This window comes from Cricetulus griseus, chromosome 3, assembly GCF_003668045.3.
Source record: "Cricetulus griseus strain 17A/GY chromosome 3, alternate assembly CriGri-PICRH-1.0, whole genome shotgun sequence".
Taxonomy (NCBI): domain Eukaryota; kingdom Metazoa; phylum Chordata; class Mammalia; order Rodentia; family Cricetidae; genus Cricetulus; species Cricetulus griseus.
Genome location: NC_048596.1, coordinates 48,476,290 through 48,498,085, shown reverse-complemented (window position 1 = coordinate 48,498,085; position 21,796 = coordinate 48,476,290). Strand labels below are relative to the sequence as shown.

The 21,796-nt window shown below is 40.2% G+C and overlaps 2 protein-coding genes across 2 annotated transcripts; both read right to left on the bottom strand.

Moving 5' to 3' along the window:
• Positions 1-1,330: 1,330 nt before the first annotated feature.
• Positions 1,331-2,272, bottom strand: LOC100760529 (olfactory receptor 4D10). Its single transcript, XM_027406814.1, has one exon. It carries the CDS (start codon positions 2,270-2,272, stop codon positions 1,331-1,333), a length of 942 nt encoding a protein of 313 aa, XP_027262615.1.
• Positions 2,273-14,580: 12,308 nt separating this feature from the next.
• Positions 14,581-15,516, bottom strand: LOC100760236 (olfactory receptor 4D10-like). Its single transcript, XM_027406813.1, has one exon. The coding sequence runs from the start codon at positions 15,514-15,516 to the stop codon at positions 14,581-14,583; it is 936 nt and encodes a 311-aa protein (XP_027262614.1).
• Between the last annotated feature and the right edge of the window lie 6,280 nt (positions 15,517-21,796).

The following is a 21,796-nucleotide window of genomic DNA, read 5'->3' as shown; positions in this document are numbered from 1 at the left end:
ATTGATTCTTTGTATTGTTTTCTTTGTTTCCAATTCATTAATTCCTGCTTTGATTGTTTTTTATTATCTCTTACAATCTTCTGGATTTGGGTTTGGATTGTTATTTTTCCAAATTCTTGAGTTTCACCATGAAGTCATTTATTTACGCCCTTTCTGATTTTTAAATGTAAATGTTTAGAGCTACACATTCCCTCATAGAACTGTTTTTAATGTGTCCCAGAGATTTTGTTGCATTGTGTTTTCATTTTCTTTCATTTCCAGGAAAATTTTAATATCTTTGTGTTTGGCCCATTTGTCATTCAGAAATGTGTTGTTTGATCTCCATGAGTTTTTAAATTTACTAGAGATTTATTTGCTGTTGATTTTAAATTTTATGGTATTGTGGTCAGATAAGATACATGTTATTTCATGTATTTTACAAATTTCTCTCAATTTGTAAGATTTTTTCATGTCTCAGGATGTGGTATATTTTGGGAAAGCTTCCATGACTTGCAGTATAGTATGTACATTCTTTGGCAGAGTAGAATGTATATTCTTTGATGTTTAATTGGAATACTCTGTAGATATCTGTCTGCACATTGTTATAAAATAGGATGATTAGAGCTTGGAAGAAATGAGTTTTGAGAAGCCTTAATTTTGCTTTGGGCTGCAACTGAGTTCTAACAAAGTTTTTGAGTCTCTCTTTTGATTGTAACATCATAAAGATAGATGCACAACGATCCTCAGGTAGGTAAAATTGCAGCACACCTTGATTAATCAATTCTAGTTATTTTGGTTTCCCTAAAGAAATTTCTGTTTAAAAACTAAAATTGATACATGAAAGTTCTATGAAATTCAGATTTTAGTGTCTATAAATAAAGCCCCATTGGCACACAAAAACAAAGTTGGAGTTAAGTAATTGAAACTATATTTATGTTTTGGCACACACCTACAGCATTAGCACTTGGTAGCAAGTACAAGAAGGTTGATGTTTTGAAGATACCCTGGGTTACATAGTGAGTATCAGTCTAGCCTGGTCAACAGAATGAGTTCCTATGTCAAAAAATAAAACAAAAGAAAAGAAATGAATGCTAAAGACTTTACTAGACTTTGGAATCATACTCAACATTTGTTTATATCCTTCAATACTACAGATTTCAGCAAGATTTACTTACAGCCTCAGTGGTTTAGGCATGATTCCAAACACCAAAAATGTAAAGGAGAACTAGACCTATCAACTTGACAATTTTTTTCTGGTGTCTTAATATATCAGAATAAGAGAAATGAGAAGGCAACATAGAAAATAGAGTTTATTTATGCTAGAAACATTTAAAGTGGCAACAGGCAGATGTTACTTCTCTATTCCATCAGAAGGGCCAAGTCTTTTCCTGAGTCTCCTCATGGCCGACTTCATCTCCTGGTTCCTCAGAGTGTAGATCAAGGGGTTGAGCAGAGGGGAGATGACTGTGAAGGTGACAGAGATGGCTTTATCTGTGGGGAGGGCAGTGAATGGCCGGGCATAGACGTAGATGCAGGGCACGAAGTGCAGAGTTATTACGGTGATGTGGGAGGTGCAGGTGGAGAAGGCTTTCTTCCTGCCCTCTCCTGACTGAGACCTCAGCAATAGTAATATGACCATGTAGGACACCAGGAGCAAGAAAAACCACAGTGTGGTGAGCATCCCATTATTGGAAATCATCAACATCTCCAGGACAAAGATGTCTGTGCAGGCAAGTTTGATGACCTGGGGGACATCACAGTAGAAAGTGTCAAGAACATTGGGTCCACAAAACGGAAGTGTCAGCAAGAGAGAAATCTGCACGATGGAGTGGACAAAGCCTCCCGCCCAGGAGGCCACTATTAACCCAATGCAACGGCCTCTGCTCATGATGGTCACATAGTGCAGGGGCTTAGAGATGGCCACATATCGATCTAGAGCCATCACTGAGAGAGAAAACACATCCACCCCTCCAATAAGGTGGAAGAAAAACATCTGAGTGAGACAGCCATTGAAAGAGATGGTCTTTCTGTGTGAGAGAAGGTCCAGCAGAACCTTGGGTGCAGTGATGGAGGAAAAGCAGATGTCGGCAATGGACAAATTCCTGAGCAAGAAATACATGGGGGTGTGAAGGCGAGGCTCGAAGGTCACGGTGACCATGATGAGAAGGTTCCCCAGCAGAGTTGTCACATACACCAGGAGAAAGAAAAGAAACAGTAATACACTCACTTCTTGACTCTGGGTCAGGCCAAGGAAAATAAGTTCTTTGACTCTGGTATAGTTTTCCATCTCCATTGAATTACCCTTTTTCTTTCTTTTTTTCTTTTTTTAAGCCTAAGGCTATTTATCTTGTCTTCCTAAGCTCCTAGGATACAATCAGAAGCGTTTCTTCGTGGCTATAGCACCTGAAATAGATTGTTGTCCACATTCTAAATATTGCAGTTAATTTGATAATTAAACTAACCCATAGAAATCATTTAGTATTTTTTCTCTAGAGAGCAACATTGAAAAAGCAAACCTATTAAGTTGTGACACTTAGAATAGTTAGAAAAATTAACCATGGTTCATTTTGATGCTTTTGGCATCAAACTTCCAATGGTTTAAACCCTTTCTCCCCTCATTTTTTTTTTTTTTTGCTTTAATGAGATCTTAGTAATTCTCTTTGTCAGTTTTGTTACTTGAGGGTCAAAGATTCTGGTTTCCCTAAGAAAAAGTGGAAGGACCACTTTCAAGTTATCCTTACCTAATTTGTTATTATTATTATTAAGCCGCTGTATTCTACATCGTACAGGGAGACTACTGGATATGAACATATAGGAAGTCTGCAATTCTCCTGAAAGATCATTTAGTTTTTTGCTAAAGGCAGGGTTTATGTGCTTAGTGACAGGGAGTGCTGAGCCCTCTACTGTGAGAGGGCTGAAGGAGTAGTTTCACCCCCCCTTCTCATTTTGTCATTAACCAAATGAATGATGGGACTGTGAACTGTGAGCTGTCAACAGTATCAGTTTGAGCAAATAGGGAAGAGGAGGAAACTGTGTGTATGCATGTGTGTGGTGCATGTGTATGTGTCTGTGGTTTGTGTGTGTGTTTGTGGTGTGAGTGTGTATTTGTGGTGTATGTGCATGTGTGTATGGTGTATATGTGTGTGTCTGTGGTGTGTGTGCTTGTGGTGTGTGTGCGAATCTGTGTTTGTGTAGGAGGTAGTAGGGGGAGACTCATGTGACATACTATAGGACTGAAAAAGATAAAACTTCCTGGGTCTGAATACAGGTTCCCAATTTTAGCCTCTGTCAAAAACATAGGAATCAACTAGAAATCGACTCTTCCCTTTTCTGTTTCTGCTCCCTCTCTCCAGTTGGCATCATCAGCAGGTCCATTTGTAGGTTTTGGGAAAAAGCAGTAGGAGACTCATGATGACCCGGAAGGTCTATTTGTCTCAAGCCTAAGTTTTCAGGTGAATGGTTGGTTCTTTTATGCATTCTTGATGAAGCAGTGTTTACTTAGTCCCTGTAGATGACGAAGAGATGAAAAGAGACTACACTTTCACCAAAATGCAACACTTGTATGTTGGGATTCAGTTTTAAATGTAGTTACATCTAGCTCCAGAGCCATTGGAACAATCACTCTTTAGGCACTCAGCAAGCTGATGAAGAAGATTTCTCCATCTCAATTTTAGTGTGAAGACATTAGAAAAACACTTCCTGACTGGCTATTTAATTGAAAAGTCACAAAGTTTCCAGATAAACTTGGCTACATCATAGACAACTCCACTTACTCACACATCTGCAGCACCCCTAAAACTGTGCACCAAAAGCTCATGTTCAAAAAATAGAGCCAGACTCCCCCGAATTAGTTTTGATTGTGTTCCTGACACTGAGTTTATTAAGAATTTCAAAAATACACATTTAATCAATACGTCCTTTAGTCTTTTCTCATACAGTTTTTGAGTCCTTTCAGGACAGTTGGGACTGTACTTATGATAGCTATATTGCACACAAGCGCAGCCAAGGGCTTATTCTGGAGCAATGTTCAGTCTGATGGAAATACGAATACTTCAGTGTATCAACAGCCATAGGGACCAACCAATGATGTCCCAGTGCCAGAGAAAGCACAGTAGGGCTTTATTTTGGGCTGTTACAGGAAGCTTTAAATTTTAACAGTGGAGACAAAAATTTGTCACTGTCTGGATGCATTCCAATAATAGAAGCAGAGAAATAATACCAATACCTGGTGAAATGACAGCCACACAGAGAGCACAGAGAAATGCATTTCAGTGGACTAGTGAGGTAGGGGTGAGTGTGGAGTGAAAGCGGACTTTTGTTAATAACATCATTCCTTGCCTCCTTACACCAGCAGTAATTGTTTCATGATTGAAGTCCATGGTTCTCAGGTGTTGTCACCTCAATGAATGGTTGATCTAAGCATACTACTTACTGAGTTTGTATTTTGTGAAAGGAAGAGTTTATAAGCAGGAGGATACAGAAACACACTGGAGAAACATTGTTCTCTCTTCCCTCCAGTTCAACACATGTATCTTTACATGTTGTATTATGAGGTCATCTAAAAAAAAATCTGAAGAACTGCATTTATCAGAAAGCTCTTTTGGCATTGATTTTAACATGTGGCAGCCACACACTAAACAATTGAAAAGCTCTCAACACTTGCCTAATGACTTGTCTCAGACCCAGGCTACCATCTGAATTCTTAACACAAAGTCCCCTTCCAGTACTTGACACCTACCTTTGTTGCTTGTCATCGAGAAGATTGTCTTTGGTCTGAAATAGTTAGTATCCCTGGAAAATATTTAAATTAGTTAAACACAATCAACTACAGCATCTCTATTTCAATATGCACACAATCTTAACTAGCAGCCGAGTATCTTTACCTACTTCCTTTACCTTAAAACTAAAGATAAAATGATATATTGGGTCCAGGGTACAACAATTGTTGACATTAGTCTTTAAAAGATGTGTTTTTGATTGATTGACTATCTTAGTGTCCTTGATCCATTTGCCTTGACAGCAAACTCAGGGAGTTACATCTTTAAGGTTCTTCTGCTGTGCTCCTGTCTTATACTTGAATCCCTCAGCCTCAGGTTTAATGTAAACCTGGCAAAGGGAATGTCACTGGACAGGGAAGCAGGAGTAATTGACTGTAGCTTTGATCATGCTATTTCAATGGGAGTCATTAAAATGTTATCAAAGCATGCAGATACACATATTCACACATATTGACATATGCTGGCTGGTGTCCAAATGCTTTAGAGGCAATACAAGAAATCTCTTGGATTTCTATCTTTAAAATTTTGCCCTGGGCTCCTGTGTCATGTCATGGTCCCTTAGTCTCAGGCTCATTATGAGAGCTAAATATACAGTTGGGCAAGGTAGTGGAAATCAGCTGGCCAGTTCCACCGCTGCTGGTGTAGTTTCAGTGGGGATTATTAAATTGTTGTCACCCATGTGTAAACACCCACGTGTAAACAGAGACTATTATGGAAAAAAGCAATGTTTTTATTCAGGCTACTAAGACAGAAATTGAATGCCCTTATTCTAAAGCTTAAGCAGCTCTTTGTTAAAACATTCCAGTTTGTGTTTTAGAACATTTCCAGGCTCACTCTTTGTGTCTTTAGAAGTATGAATTTTTGTATATTTGAATGTCCATATTTCCTTTTAAAATTATTTTTAAATGCATTGGTGTTTTGCTTGCATGTACATCTGTGTGAGGGTGCCAGACCCCCTAGAACTGGAGTTACAGATGAGTTACATGAGCTACCATCTGGGTGCTGGGGATTGAAATTGGGTCTTCTGGAAGAGCATCTAGTACTCTTAACACTGAGCAATCTCTCCAGCCCCAAAGTGCCCATATTTCTTTCATGGATAAAAGTCAAGAAGTTAAAAAAACAGAACTGGATCTCAAGCAGTTTCATGTCACTTAGTTTCCTCATCAAGCATAGAACAAAAGGCTCTTGAGCCAGGGTGTCCACCTCTTCTCGATTTCACTGAAAGACACACCTGTCTACCCTTTCCCATCATTATACCATGTAAAACCATCTACTTAGGAGAGAGATAGACAAAGCTAAGTATGTAAGTGGCAACACAGACAGCAACTGTCCACACAATAGCACTTGCTTTGTGTTAATGTACTGCTCCACAGAATTGAGTGCTAAGATGCCCTGGAACACAGCTGAGATGTGAATCTTTGGTTGTTCTTTCAAAGGCTGTGAAGCCTGCTTTCCCACAGTGATCCAAGGGTAAGTGAATCCTTAGTCCTACTTTTCCTGTCTCTGTTATCAGGTAGCAACTTAAATGAAAAACAGCAGACACAAAAAGAAGAAAAGGACCAATATAGGGTAGAGATAAATGTGACCTTGCAAGAAAGTATATTTTGGGTAATTACTATTCTCATAAAGTATGGAAGCTGTCTAGTTAATTGTATTATTGTTGTATCAAAATCCCTGACAGAAACAACTTAAGAAGGGAGGATTTGTTTGGGCTTAGACCTGCAGGGTACAGTCCATTCTGGGGAAGTCATGACAGCAAGGAACAGGCAGAAAATGTAAAATTGATGGCTCAGCAAACAAGAGCATTGGTTGTTCTTCCAGGACCTGCATTTGATTCCTGGAACTCACATGGAGGCTCATAGCCAGCCTCTGGGGATCCAATGCCCTCTTCTTGCCTCTACACATGCAGAGAGTGCACAGACATAACAGGCAGGCAAACCCTCATATAAAATAAACAAACAAACAAATAAAATAATTTCTGGGGATAGAGAGATGGCTCAGTGTTTAAGAATATAACTGCTGAACTGTCTCTCCAGTCCCATCACATTGTCTTTTTAAATTTAAATTTTATTTTAATTTATTTGCTTGAGACAGGGTCTGGTTATGTATCCCTGGCTGCTATGGAATGTGCTATGTAATTAAGCTGACCTGGAACTCACAAATATCTGAGTGCCTCTCCTTCCAGAGGAGAGGCACTATAATTAAAGATGTGCATCAGTGTGTCTGGCTTTCTTTTTTTATTAATTAAGAATATCATTTGACAATTTAATAATACACATAATATTATAATTGTAATCATCCATTCCTTCTTATCTCCTTCCCACCCCAGTCAAAGCCACTGTAAAGTCCATTTCCTTCATTTGTGTCTTTTTGTTTTGTGACCTACTGAGTTCAACCAGGGTCATCTGCATGATCACGGGTGTCAATTATCTATTAGAGCCTGATGAACTCACTAGGGTGCACACAAAGACAGTGACTTCCTCTCCTTCTACCATCCATAAGAGCCAATAGTTTGCCAGGGAGGGTTAATGTCCTATGATTCCCACCTCATCCACCCCAGTTTATGACTGATTGTTGACAAGTCCAGTCCTGTTCCAGACCAGTGCAAGTGACAGCAGTTGCTTCCAGCTTGTGATTGAAATTGTCTAGAAGGTAACCTGTTGCAGCCTTTCTTCCCACCATTGGCTTTTAGTTTCTTTCTGCTACTTCCCTCTTCTGTGATGCTCCCTTAACCTTAAAGGGTGGTATAAATGGCTTATTTAGGGCTAACACCTCAACTTCCACTTATTTTCAGCACCTTGAGAAGTTAGTAAATCTCTGAATTCACTCTTATTCACTATAAGGAGATGCCTCTTTGATTATGGTTAGAGTAGCGTCTGTCTAAGGATATACACAAAAATATTTAGAAGGGAATTTTAACAACATGTCAAATTAGTGAAATGTTAGCAGCAATTTCCACTCCCAGGGCCTATGATGGACCAAGCTTGGGTTTTGACCATGTTTACAATATCATGAGGGAATCCCTCCCTGTTCAAGCCAAGAGTGGTCAGTTACCTCCACAATAGTCATGCCACTATTGTATCAGTGGACACATCTTGACTGGCAGGTTAGTATTTTAGGTCACAGGCTTCAAAGTTGTAGAAGATTATTAATAACTTTTCCCCCAGAAGCTTCCACAGCACTTTCTTGTATTATGTGCAGTAGGCATCAGGGAATGATCTTACAGTTCAGTTCCAGCTTGACTTCATTATGTTCTACAATCTTGGTGCATGCTGTTTGCAGCAATAGGATCTTACCATGTAGTTGTGGGCAAACAAGGGCAATGGTGTTGTCCTGTGTTGTTTTGGGAGCCTCTGAAGCCATCCTAACCTAACTCAGAGGGAGATACTCTGCAGCTGGTACTGGGATGTTCATTTAGTCACCCATCGCTTCTGGAATTGGCAGTATTTACTTGTGTAGTGTCCCTCTGTTCAAACTTAGAATGTGTTTTAAAATTAGGCTATAGACTTGTAGGTTTCTATATATCCTCTTGTATACTTAGTTTTGGTTACTATTCACCTCACCTTTTCCTTCATCTCCCTCATCCTCTTCCTCATTTAATCCTTATTGGCCAAGGATTCCCCCTTCTGCTTTCATCTCTACTGCCTATCTCTCTTTAGCATCTTTCTTTTCATTTCCTCAAAGCAGATCTTTTGTGGTCTGCAGAAACATTTGAAGTTAAACCCAAAGATAAATTAAAATACACATATGAAGAGAGTTCTTACTCTCTTTCATGTGATCCCTGCCTTTCTCGGCCTGGGCTATCTCACTCAGCATAATGTTTTCCAGTTCCCTCCATTTCCCTGCACATTTCATTATTTCTTCATGGTTGAATGAAACTTCACTGTGTAAAGGTACTGCGTTTTTATTATCCACTCATAGTTTAGTGGGCATCTAGATTGAGTCCATTTCCTAGCTAGAGGGCAGCAATGAACATGGATGTGTAGGTGTCTCTATTGTAAGGTACAGAGTATATGTCTCAGAGTGGTACAACTGGTCATATGGAAGATCTATGTTTAGCTGTTTGATGACTTGCCACACTGATTTCCAGAGGGATGGTACTAGTTTAGACTCCTTGATTTCTTTTATTTTTTGACTTTTATCGATTCTTTGTGAATTTACATCATGTACCCTCTCTCACTCATCTCCCCATCCCTCTAAATCTTCCCCCCACCCTCTCACCCTGCCCCCACAAAAAGAAGACAAACAGAATCTCAACGTGGAACCTGCAGTGCATCACAGTGTATCATCCACTATATTCGTTTGCCCAGATAGCTTTACTTGCAAAGGTGTGGTTCAAGGCCTCTGGCTTCTGCTACCATATTAATACTGGATCCTCTCTGGGACTCCTCTCAGATATCCTATTGTTGCCCTGTGTCATGGAGATCCTGCAGCTTTGGTTCTACAGGACTGCCCCTCTCACATGCTCCAGCAGTTCTTAGATGGGGTAGATGGTAGCTGAGTTGGTCAGCATGACTGTTTCCTGTACCCACTCTACCAGGACCAGCTCTCCTGCTTTGCCCAAGTGAAGGGTAGGGCCAGCTCTCCCACTTTCAGGGCCAGCTCTCCAGCAGTGAGGGGCAGAGGGGGGACATATCTCCCATGCCCTTGCCACCACACAGCTGACAATGGATGGGGCCAGCTCTTCTGAACTCATACCCTCAGGGCCAGCTCACCTGGCTGCCCAGGTGGTCACTTAATTTCTTAATGAAGGCTGCTCTTACTGGGTGAGAAGGGCTCTCAAAATAGTTTTGATTCACAGTTTCCTGATGGTTAGGGATATTGAACAGTTTTTATTTAAAGTATTTACTTGTCATTTGTATTATTTATGGGGGTATTTGTTTAGTTTATTTCTTTCTCTATCTTTCTATTTTTTTTGAGACAGATCTCTCCATGTAGCCCTGGCTGTTCTGGAACTATGTAGAGCAGGCTATCCTTGAATTCACAGAGATCCACTTGTCACTGCCTCCACTTGTCACTGCCTCCACTTGTCACTGCCTCCACTTGCCACTGCCTCCGATATTTGGGATTAAAAGCATGTGCCAACATACCTGGCCCACATATTTTCTTGGTGTTTAGTTTTTTTATTTCTTTGTGCATTCTGGATATATTAATGCGTTGACAGATTATGGCTAGTAATGTTTCTTTGCCATCATGTTTGCAGCCTCTTCACTCAGTTGGCCATTTCCTTTGCTTTACAAAAGCCTTTCTGCTTTATAAATTTCAAAGTATTGAATGTTTTTGTACTTCTCAAACAACCAGAATTTTATTAGAAAGTCTTTATCCCTTTGTTTCTATGTTATTAATTTCAGCCCTCAGTTTGATTATTTCCTGCCACCTGGAAAGGGCATTTTGGGGTCAGGTAAAAACCTGGTGCAAGGAAGTCTCCCAGGAATGTATAAGGAAGACTCGGCTTCGACCCCTAGCAATAGCAGATATGTAGCCTGAACTGGCAATCTCCTGTGACCAGATTGGTGCATAGCCCAGTTGTCATCAGAGAGGAGTCATCCAGCAACTGATGGCAACAGATGCAGATGCCCACAGCCAAACATTATGTGGAGTTTAGAGGATCCCGAAGAAGAGGAGAAGAAAGGATTGTAGGAGCCAGAGGGGTCAAGTATACCACAAGAAAACTCTCAGAATCAACTAACCTGGGTTCATGGGGGCTCACAGAAACTGAACTGAAAACCAGGTTGCCTGCATGGGACAGACCTAGGCACTCTGCTTATATGTTACAGTTGTGTAGCTTGATTCTCTCGTGGCACTCCCAAAAGTGGAGGAAAGGGCTGTCTCAGACTCTTTTACTGGCTTTGGGGACCCTACCCCTCATACTGGATTGCCTTGCCCAGCCTTAACATGGGGAGGTGCTTAGTCTCACTGCAACTTGATATGCCATGTTTGTTGCTATCCATGATATATATATATATGTGTGTGTGTGTGTGTGTGTGTGTGTGTGTGTGTGTGTGTATGCAGTGTGTGTATAAATATATATATAATACAAAAGTTGGTATATATATAATATATATATATATATTATAGATGTATAAGAAAAGTTGGGAGTTTCAGTCCATTACTTATTTAAATATTCCCTTTTCCTTTCTCCTGTTACTTTTATCCTAGGACTCTTGCCGTGCATAGGTTGTTTTGCTTCATGGTATCTCACAAGTGTCTATGACTCTCTTCATTTCTTTTTTGCTTATCTCTTTGTTTCTCAGATTATACAATTTATGTTTTCTCTCAAAGTATTGATTGATTTATTATCATGGTATACAGCAAGTACTAAATAATTGTTGACTGAAGCAAAGCTCTGAAAGCCCAATCACCAGCTATGTCTCTAGGATGATTTTACACAGGCCTTCACTTCTGGTTTAGTACTTTACTTCATTGAACCTGTGAATTTTATACTCATGCATATTTGATTCTTTATAGTGTTAATATCATTCCACTTTGTAATCATGCCCATCTCCTCAATGAGCTTTAGCCACTTTCTCAAGTTTGTGCAATAGAGTAGAGGTGATGCTGCATCTATGTCTGAGTGGTCCTGTGGCATTCCCTCTCACTAGGTCTGGGCCAGTTGAAAAGATGCCTGTACATCTTTCATCTAATCAACTAAGGTAATAATGTAAGATCATTGTGGTGTCTGCATGGTTGGGATCTTCAGAGATTAAATGTGGGTGTGCCTATCAAATCCAGACCATATAATTTCAATGGACTTGCTTTCAAGTTTCTTAATTTTTCTTTTGCCTGCTTAACTGTGCAATTGAATCCTCACAGAGACCATCTCATTTCTGGATTCTGTTTTCATATGTTTTGCATTTGTATAATTCATCAGTTGTGAAAAGTTCTAAGCTATTATCTCCTAAAACAGCATTTCTTCATCCTTATCATGTTCTGCAGAAACTCTTGTTATGCTCAGCATTACTTTCTTCTCCATGTTCATTAACCACCTTTTTGTGTATTATTCTATCCCTGTTCAGCCTTCAGTTCATTATAGTTTTCATTTCTAGATGTTCCATTTTGTTCTTTTTTGTCTACCTCTGCTTTCAGGTTATACTGGTTCACATTTGTCCCAGTTTGCTTTCTGTTGCTGGGATGAAAACACTCTGACTGGGAAAAGATATTCACCAACCCCACATCTGACAGAGGGCTGATCTCCAAAATATACAAAGAACTCAGGAAGCTATTCTCGAAAACACCAAACAATCCAATTAAAAAATGGGGTACAGAACTAAATAGACAATTCTCAATAGAGGAATCTAAAATGGCTGAAAGACAGATGAGAAAGTGTTCAACATCCTTAGCCATCAGGGAAATGCAAATCAAAACAACTCTGAGATACCATCTTACTCCTGTCAGAATGGCTAAAATCAAAAATACCAATGACAGTTTATGCTGGAGAGGATGTGGAGAAAGAGGAACACTTCTCCACTGCTGGTGGGAGTGCCAACTTGTATAGCCACTTTGGAAATCAGTATGGCGACTCCTCAAGAAAATGGGAATCAGTCTACCACAAGATCCAGCAATTCCACTCCTAGGCATATACCCAAAAGAAGCACATTCATATAACAAGGACATCTGTTCAACCATGTTCATAGCAGCACTATTTGTAATAGCCAGAAACTGGAAGCAGCCTAGATGCCCCTCAACTGAAGAATGGATAGAGAAAATGTGGTACATTTACACAATGGAGTACTACTCAGCAGAAAAAAAACAATGGAATCTTGAAATTTGCAGGAAAATGGATGGAACTCGAAGAAACCATTCTGAGTGAGGTAACCCAATCACAAAAAGACAAACATGATATGTACTCACTCATATGTGGACCTGCTTTATGATACATAGTAGTGACCGTGCTTTATCAGAGCTGTTTTTAATGATGTTGCTCAGAATGGTTTCCTTCCAGATGTTGATTGAGAAGCTAATTAAAAAAAATGGTGCCAGGTACCACAAGAGTAACAGAACTGTGCTGTTTTTCTGTGATTTTATTTTTTACTTTTTTTTTAATGGAGAGTGCTGGATGTCTCTACAATTTTGTTTAAATGACTGCAGAACCTGGAAAAGCTGTTGCTGCTATTGGTGCATAACATACTGCCATTATTGCTCTCTCTCTCTCTCTCTCTCTCTCTCTCTCTCTCTATATATATATATATATATATATATATATATATATATATAATTTAAATTTTTGGAAACTTTAGCTGTGCTGTCAACTTTGGAAAAAAGTATCCCAGTTTACCTTGTTGAGTTGGCATTGTACAAAAATTAACAGCCATATTGTTCTAGAAATGTTGAACTTAATTTTTTTCCATTTGTACAGGGGTAATGCACTGTATTAAATATGTAAGGTCTTAAAAAAAAGAAGGGATTTTGAGAGCCCATCCCATATGAAGGGATGCTCTCTTGACCTGGACACATGGGGAAGGGCCTAGGCCTGGCCCAGGATGATGTGGTAGACTTTGGGGAGCCCCTTTTGAGGGCCTTACCCTGCCTGGGGAGTGGAGGGGGGATGGCTAGGGGCAGGTGGGATGTTGGGGGGAGGGGAGGGAGAGGGAGAAGGGATTGACATCTGAAGCAAGCTTGTTCCTAATTTGAACTAATAAAATAAAAATAATAATAAAAAGTCTTCAAAAAAAAAAACACACTCTGACCAGAAGCAACTTGGGGAGGAAAGGGTTTATTTGGCTTCCATTTCTTAATCAAAGTCCATCATTGAGGAAAGTTAGGACAGGAACTCAAGGTGGGAACCCGGAGAAACAGAACTGAAACAGAGACCATTTGGAGGGTTTCTGGTTACTGGACTATTCTTCATAGTTCCCTCAGTTTGTCTTTTTAAACAACTCTGGACCATCTTCTCAGATGTGGCAAGGCCACAGTGGTCTGGACCCTCCCACATCAATCAGTAAGAGTATGTCCCACAGACTTGCTTAGAGGCCAGTTTTATGAGAACATTTTTCTCAATCAAGATTTCCTCTTTCCAGATGACCCTAGCTTGGGCCAAGCTGATAAAAAGTAACCAGAACAGCTTTCTACAGAAGATTCTTTTAAATTTTTCTTTAAACATTTATATTTATGTTATCTAATTCATTATTCTAGTACTTAGAGTCTTTTATAGTAAAATTTATTCTTTCCTGAACTATTGTAGCAATATTTGATATTAGATGTTTTGGATCCTTTGCTGAATCCTTTACCCCAGTCTTCTCAGGTACAATGATACAGAGGAAGGAGGAAGTACAGTTTGCTCTTCTGTATATGATTATACTGAGTCAGGCATCCAGGGCATATCACATGTATGGACAAGATAGGCTGATTGGAACTTGAAATGTTTCTACAAATACTACTTGACTGCACTGTAATTATACTATTGTGTGGATAGATTCTAACAGTGTTTTTTTTTTTAATTCTAATTGTTGATTTAGACACATGGAACCTGGGCCATGAGTGTGGAATCATAGCACTTTCTGACTCAGTTATTTCTATCTACAGTAGACAGGCCTGCAGAATGAAATTTGTCTCAGAAAACAAAACAAAAACCAAAGCAAAACCTTAGTATGATTACAGTGTGCAATAATCTTTTCCATGTATCTCTTTCTTCATATTTCACAAATTACATTGAAATTTGCATGGTGATTCTATGAGATAATATTTGACAAACTGAAAGTATACAGGAGAATTAGAACTATTAATTTGAGGCTGTGTTAGACCACTGTGAGAAGGGAAATGACCAGTATAAAGAATAAATCTTATTTCACATACAAATGTTTCCAAACATGGTTATAAGGAGGAGCTATTGCTCTTCTCTACCAGAAGGCCTAAATCTTTTCCTGAGTCTCCTCATGGCCGACTTCATCTCCTGGTTCCTCAGAGTGTAGATCAAGGGGTTGAGCAGAGGGGAGATGACTGTGAAGGTGACAGAGATGGCTTTATCTGTGGGGAGGGCAGTGAATGGCCGGGCATAGACATAGATGCAGGGCACAAAGTGCAGGGTGACCACAGTGATGTGGGAGGTGCATGTGGAAATGGCTTTCCTCCTGCCCTCTCCTGACTGAGACCTAAGCATCATCAGAATGACTGTGTATGACACCAATAACAACATAAACCACAGAGTAGCAACCAAGCCATTATTGGAAATCATCAACATCTCCAGGACAAAGATGTCTGTGCAGGCAAGTTTGATGACCTGGGGGACATCACAGTAGAAAGTGTCAAGAACATTGGGTCCACAAAACGGAAGTGTCAGCAAGAGAGAAATCTGCACGATGGAGTGGACAAAGCCTCCCGCCCAGGAGGCCACTATTAACCCAATGCAACGGCCTCTGCTCATGATGGTCACATAGTGCAGGGGCTTAGAGATGGCCACATATCGATCTAGAGCCATCACTGAGAGAGAAAACACATCCACCCCTCCAATAAGGTGGAAGAAAAACATCTGAGTGAGACAGCCATTGAAAGAGATGGTCTTTCTGTGTGAGAGAAGGTCCAGCAGAACCTTGGGTGCAGTGATGGAGGAAAAGCAGATGTCAGCAATGGACAAATTCCTGAGCAAGAAATACATGGGGGTGTGAAGGCGAGGCTCGCAGGTCACGGTGACCATGATGAGAAGGTTCCCCAGCAGAGTTGTCACATACACCAGGAGAAGGAAAAGAAACAGCAATACACTCACTTCTTGACTCTGGGTCAGGCCAAGGAAAATAAGTTCTTTGACTCTGGTGTAATTTTCCATCTCCAATTAAATCACTGCCTTTCTGGGCAGTTTCAACCCTCTGTTTATCTTACCTTTCTAGCCTCCTAGGATGAAACTGTGTTCTTTTGTTTTGCCATAATGCTTAAAAGTGGTCAAGGTTTCCACATTTTATACTGTAATCAATTTAGTGATCAAATCAAACTGCCACTTGCGAAAGGAGTCATTACTTATTTCCCTACAGAGCAATGTTAAGAAAGAAAATATAATAGGTAGTGACACTTAAGCAACATATTTTAAAAAGAAAACATTACTGAGGTAAAGTCTAGTGCTTTATGAGTTTTCTGCTTTAATAAATTCTATTGAAATGGAGATTGAGGAGAAGTGGATGGGCAGGGGTAGAAGGAAGGCAGGGGGAGGGAATAGGAGGAGGGGAAGGAGCAGAAACTGGTCGGTATGTAAAATAAACAAAAAATTCAATTAATGAAAAAGAAAATCACTATTCATTACTGAGGTACTTATCTACCATCTTGGGCACAGGAAACTATTTCATGTAAATGGATTAAACACAAGGGCACAATTAAAATTAAAAAAATTCTATTCAAGTCTCTTGGCCACTCATCTTACATTGGTAGCTACAGGCTGACTTTTTAAGAACATGAAATGTAAGTACCATCATTGGGTTCTTGTGTTTAAGTGTCCCCATTGTGTTAACATTATTATTCATTTTCTACATTGTATAGATCACATTTGAACACAGGACAGGTGGAAGTTTTGGACACCTGAAACACGATTTTTTTCCCTAAAAGGTGAGCGGTACTTGTAGAGAAGGGGGGAAAGTACATACACTGCACTAGGACAGTGTAGCACTGGATTTATTCCTTCATGTTCTGCCACTGATTAGCTGAACAAAAGGAGTTCTGAATTCTCATCTGTGAACTATATGGACCATATTGGTCTGAGCAGTCAGGGAGAAGGAGGAAGCTGGGTCAAGGGGAGGCTCACACGAAAGGCCAAGGACTGAAGAAAGATGTAGCTTCCTGTGTCTTACTGTGGGTTCCCCACTTCAGCCTCTACCAAAGGAAAGGCGCCACCTGGAGAACTGCTTCCCTGTCCTGTTACTATCCTCATTCTCCTCTCCTGTCTGCATCATCACCATCATATTCATTTGGAGTTTGCTGAGGAAGAGCAGTTGTGGAATTAGGGTTTCTTGACAGTCTTCTCATCTCAAAGGTGGAGGTATCGTGTCACCGACTCTCTTGTGTGTTCCTACAAAGAAGGGGATTTTAATTATTTTTAGTACTTGAAGAAAGAGAGGTGAACTAATTTCCCCAACCTCAATACATTGCTACACTATGAAACTAAAATTCAGTATGATTATGTTACTTTCCAAAGCAATCTGATGTCTCACAACAATAATTGTACAATGATTCAGCAGGATTGTGTTATTTCTTTAATTCAATTTTAGAGTAAAGGTAGTAGAAAAAAAAGTCTCAAATGAGTTATCAGTTTAAACAGTTGTAAGATAAATATGGAGTCAGAACAAAAAAAACCTGGTGTGTTACATATCTGCAGGAGTCCCAATAAGGCTGTGCAGCAGAGACCATGTTCAGAAAATGGGACCAGTCTTCCTCAAGTCACAGTCAATCACATTGCTCACAGTGTTGATTAGGAATTTCAGAGGTATACACTGAATTGATTAGGAGTTTCAGAGGTATACATTCAATCCTTCAGTCCTTTCTCACACATTTGGTGGTGCTTGCAGCACCATCGGGGTTGGATTTATACTCACAACACAGACACAAGTGCAGCAAAGGTTTCACTCTGGAGAGATGTTCAATCTGGTGGAAATACAAGTATTTCAGTGTATCCACAGCCATGGGAACCACAGCGGCATTCTATCTAGGGCTGGTATGGGGAGGGCTCCTAGAGGAGACAAAGACTGTTACATTCTGGAAGAATAACAGAGGTGGAAAAATAACAGCAGTCAGTGGTGAAATGTCACAGTCACACAGAGAACGCAAAAAAAAAAAAAAGCTGTGCAATCTCTCAGTGTAGGGAAGAGTGCAATGAAAGCACTTCTCTAGGTAACAGATGATCCCTTGCCTCATTGCCTCATTCATACATGTTTCATTGTTGCATTCTGCGGCTCTTTGGTATTTTTTGATAAATGAATGATTGATTTATGCCCTACTATCTCCTAAGTCTGTATCTCATGCAAGCAGGCTTGCATAATCAAGAGAAGATGGAAACAGAATAGAGATGCATTGTCCCTCCCCTCCAAATTCAGGCTCTATAGTTTCACATATTGTTTTACAGTGGCCTTTGAAAACATCTGGCTGAAGAAGCTCATTTGACAGAAACTCCTTACATCAGTTTTAACATGTAGCAGCCACACAGTAAGCAACCAAAGGGCTCTCAATTCCAGATGGCTTTTATGTAGTGTGCCACATCCTGCTTCCTTTTAAACACACCCTCATTTCCAAACCTACCTCTGATGAGTTTGTCGGTGAGATGATCATCTGTGGTCTGAAATATCTGATAGCCCTGGAAAATATTCAAAGTCAACTTGGTTAAACATAATCAATGACAGCATTTGAATTTCAGCACACACAACCTTACTGCCAGATACCTGCTAAATGTCTTCATTGTCTTTAGTCCTAAAACTTCAAGTGAAAATAATAACGCAATTAGGTGCAGCATGCAACAACATTAATTCTTGAAAGAAAATGTGCTACTGAAGATTTCAGTGTCCTTGCTCCATTTTCAGGAGAGAGACGGCAAACTCAAGGATTTGCCTATTTGAGGTTCTTGGACTTGGACAGTGTTCCTGTCTTATGCTCAAATCCCTTAACCTCAGGCTTAATGTAAGAATGACAAGGGAAATATCATTGGACAGGGAAGCAGCTGTAACTGATTCTAGTTTTGATGATGTAGTTTCAATGGGATTCATTAAAATGCTGTCAAAACTCGCATGTGCGTGCACACATGCCCGGCACATTTTGGCTGGTGTACAAATTTCTTAGAGGCCATGGAAGAAGCTATTTGATTGTATATTCAATGTTTTGCACTGGGAACCAGTGTTGTGTCCTGATCCCTAAGAGTCACAGGCCTTTTATGAGAGCTAGGCAGAGGGTAGCTGTTAGGCAAGGGTGTGGAATTGAAGAGGCTAGTTTTTCTGGTCGTGGTGGAATTTCAGTGGTAATTATTAAATGGTTGCTGACAGATACACTGATGTGTAAAGAAACAGCACCCTGTTATGGAAAAACCCCATAAAAACTATGTAGTCCATATCCAGGTTATCTAATGGTAGGAGAGCAATCAAATCCCCTAATTCTCAGTCTATTATGCTCTGTTAAAGCATGCCAATTATATATATATATATACATATACATATATATATATATATTATACATACATATGTATATATCTATATGGAAACAAGCTGTGAAGAAGTGAGAAAGACTGGACCTCTAGTGGTCTCATAATTCTTCATTAAGCAATAAAACATTAGAGGCTCTTGAATCTGTTGCTACTTCTAGGGTCATGGACTCTGTCCCATCAAAGTGATCCAGGGCTAAATGAACACTTAGTTTGACTTTTTTCTTTCTTTCCCAGACATCATCTATCATATTTAATGAAAAAGCAGCTTATATGAACAGAGAAGTAGGATCAACACAGGGAGAAGAGACTAGGGTACCTCTTTGTCAAAGAGATTTATGGTTTCATAAATTAAGTATAATATGACAGTAAGAGGAGCCTTTAGGTCAAGCAATACACCTTGTTGAAGAATTTGAATAAGCCTGCCAATATATTTTGTTATATAAGATTTGGAATTTGAAGATAAAAATAAAATTGGATTGTCAGTTTGCGTCATCTTTGTAGGTCTCTGGAAATGTCCCTAGTGCCAGATCTCTCCTCAGACCTATAATGGCTCCCTCTAATATGGTATCTCTCGTCCTGTTCTCCTCTATTCTTCCCCCAACTCAATATTTCTGCTCCTCCATTTCCTCCTCTCCTCTCCTCTTCTCCTGCTCTCATTCTGGCAGCTCCCTCTCCCCTACCCTCATACTCCCAATTAGCTCAGGAGTTCTTGCCCCTTCCCATTCCTGGGGTCCATGCATTTATCACCTAGAGTCCTTCATGTTTCCTAATTTCTTTGGTGAAGAGGATTGGAGGCTGGTAATCCTTTGCTCTAAAATTCATATATGAGTGAGTACATACCATGTTTGTCTTTTTGTGACTGGGTTACCTCACTCAGGATGGTTTCCTCTAGTTCCATCCATTTGCCTGTGAATTTCAAGATTCCATTGCTTTTTTCTGCTGAGTAGTACTCCATTGTATAAATATACCACATTTTCTCTATCCATTCTTCAGTTGAGGGGCATCTAGGCTGCTTCCAGGTTCTGGCTATTACAAACAATGCTGCTATGAACATGGTTGAACATATGTCCTTGTTGTATGAATGTGCATTATTTGGGCATATGCTCAAGAGAGGAATGGCTGGATCTTGAGGTAGACTGATTCCCATTTTTCTGATCAACCACCATACTGATTTTCAGAGTGGTCTTACAAGTTTGCACTCCCACAAGCAATGGAGGAGTGTTCCTTTTTCTCCACACCCTCTCCAGCATAGATTGTCATTGGTATTTTTGATTTTGACATTCTGACAGGTGTGAGGTGGTATCTCAGAGTTGTTTTGAGTTGCATTTCCCTGATGCCAATGATTTTGAGCACTTTCTTAAGTGTCTTTCAGCCATTTCAGATTCCTCTGTTGAGAATTCTCTATTTAGTTCTGCACCCCACTTTTTAATTTCATTGTTTGGTGTTTTGGTGGCTAGCTTCTTGAGTTCATTGTATATTTTAGATATTAGCCCTCTGTCAGATGTGGGGTTGGTGAATATCTTTTCCCATTCTGTGGGCTATCGTTTTGTCTGACTGACTGTGTCCTTTGCCTTACAGAAGCTCCTCAGTTTCAGGAGGTCCCATTTATTAATTGTAGATCTCAATGTATGTGCTACTGGTGTAATGTTCAGGAAGCCGTCTCCTGTGCCAGTTCATTCAAGGGTATCTCCCACTTTCTCTTCTAGAAGATTCAGTGTGGCTGGATTTATGGTGAGATCTTTGATCCATTTGCACTGAAGTTTTGTGCATGGTGACAGGTATGGATCTATCTACAATCTTCTGCATGTCCTAATCCAGTTGTGCCAGCACCATTTGTTGAAGATGCTATCCTTTTTCCATTGTACAGATTTAGCATCTTTGTCAAAAATAAGGTGTTCATAAGTGTGTGGGTTAATATCAGGGTTTTCAATTTGATTCCATTGTTCTATCTGTCTATTTTTGTGCCAATGCCAAGCTGTTTTCAGAACTATGGCTCTATAATAGAGCTTGAAGTCAGGGATAGTGATGCCACCAGAAGATCCTTTATTGTACAGCATTGTTTTGGCTATCTTGGTTTTTTTGTTTTTCTATATAAAGTTGAGTATTGTTCTTTCAAGTTCTGTGAAGAACTGTGTTGGGATTTTGATGGGGATTGCATTGACTCTGTAGATTACTTTTGGCAAGATTGCCATTTTTACTATGTTGATTCTACCTATCCAAGAGCATGGGAGATCTTTCCATTTTCTGGTATCTTCTTTAATTTCTTCTTTAAAGACTCAAAGTTCTTACTGTACAGGTCTTTCACTTTTACGTTAGCGTTATCCCAAGATATTTTATGTTGCTTGTGGATATTGTGAAGGTTAATCCAGGCAATGGTGGAGAGGATAACCTAAATGCCCTTCCCCTAAAATGAGATTGATGACTACTTTTTATGCCATCATAGAGCCCTCATCCAGTGACTGATGGAAGCAGAGGCAGACATCCACAGTTATACACTGAACTGAATTCTGGAACTTAGTTGCAGAGAGGGAGGAATGAAGATCGAAGGGGTCAGTACCAGCTGGTAAAACCCACAGAAACAGCTGGCCTGAACAAGGGGGAACACATTGACCCTAGATGCTGTTGGGGAGGCCAGTACAGGACTGATCCAGACCCCTGAACATGGATGTCAATGAGGAGGCCTCTGCACTCTAGGGGGCCCCTGGTAGTGGATTAGTATTTTTCCCTGGTGTAAGAAGGGAATTTAAGAGTCCATCCCACATGAAGAGATGCACTCTTGTCCTGGACACATGGGGGAGGGCCTAGGCCCAGCCCAGGATGATGTGGTGGACTTTGTGGAGCACCTGTGGAGGGCCCTACTCTGCCTGGGGAGTGGAGGGTGAATGGGGTCGGGGGTAGATCGGGGTGGGGTAGGAGGGGTGAGGGTGAGTGGAGGGAG

Excerpts from the sequence above, each read along its gene's own strand:
- LOC100760529 (XM_027406814.1), bottom strand. The coding sequence starts at position 2,272 with ATGGAGATGGAAAACTATACCAGAGTCAAAGAACTTATTTTCCTTGGC.
- LOC100760236 (XM_027406813.1), bottom strand. The coding sequence starts at position 15,516 with ATGGAAAATTACACCAGAGTCAAAGAACTTATTTTCCTTGGCCTGACC.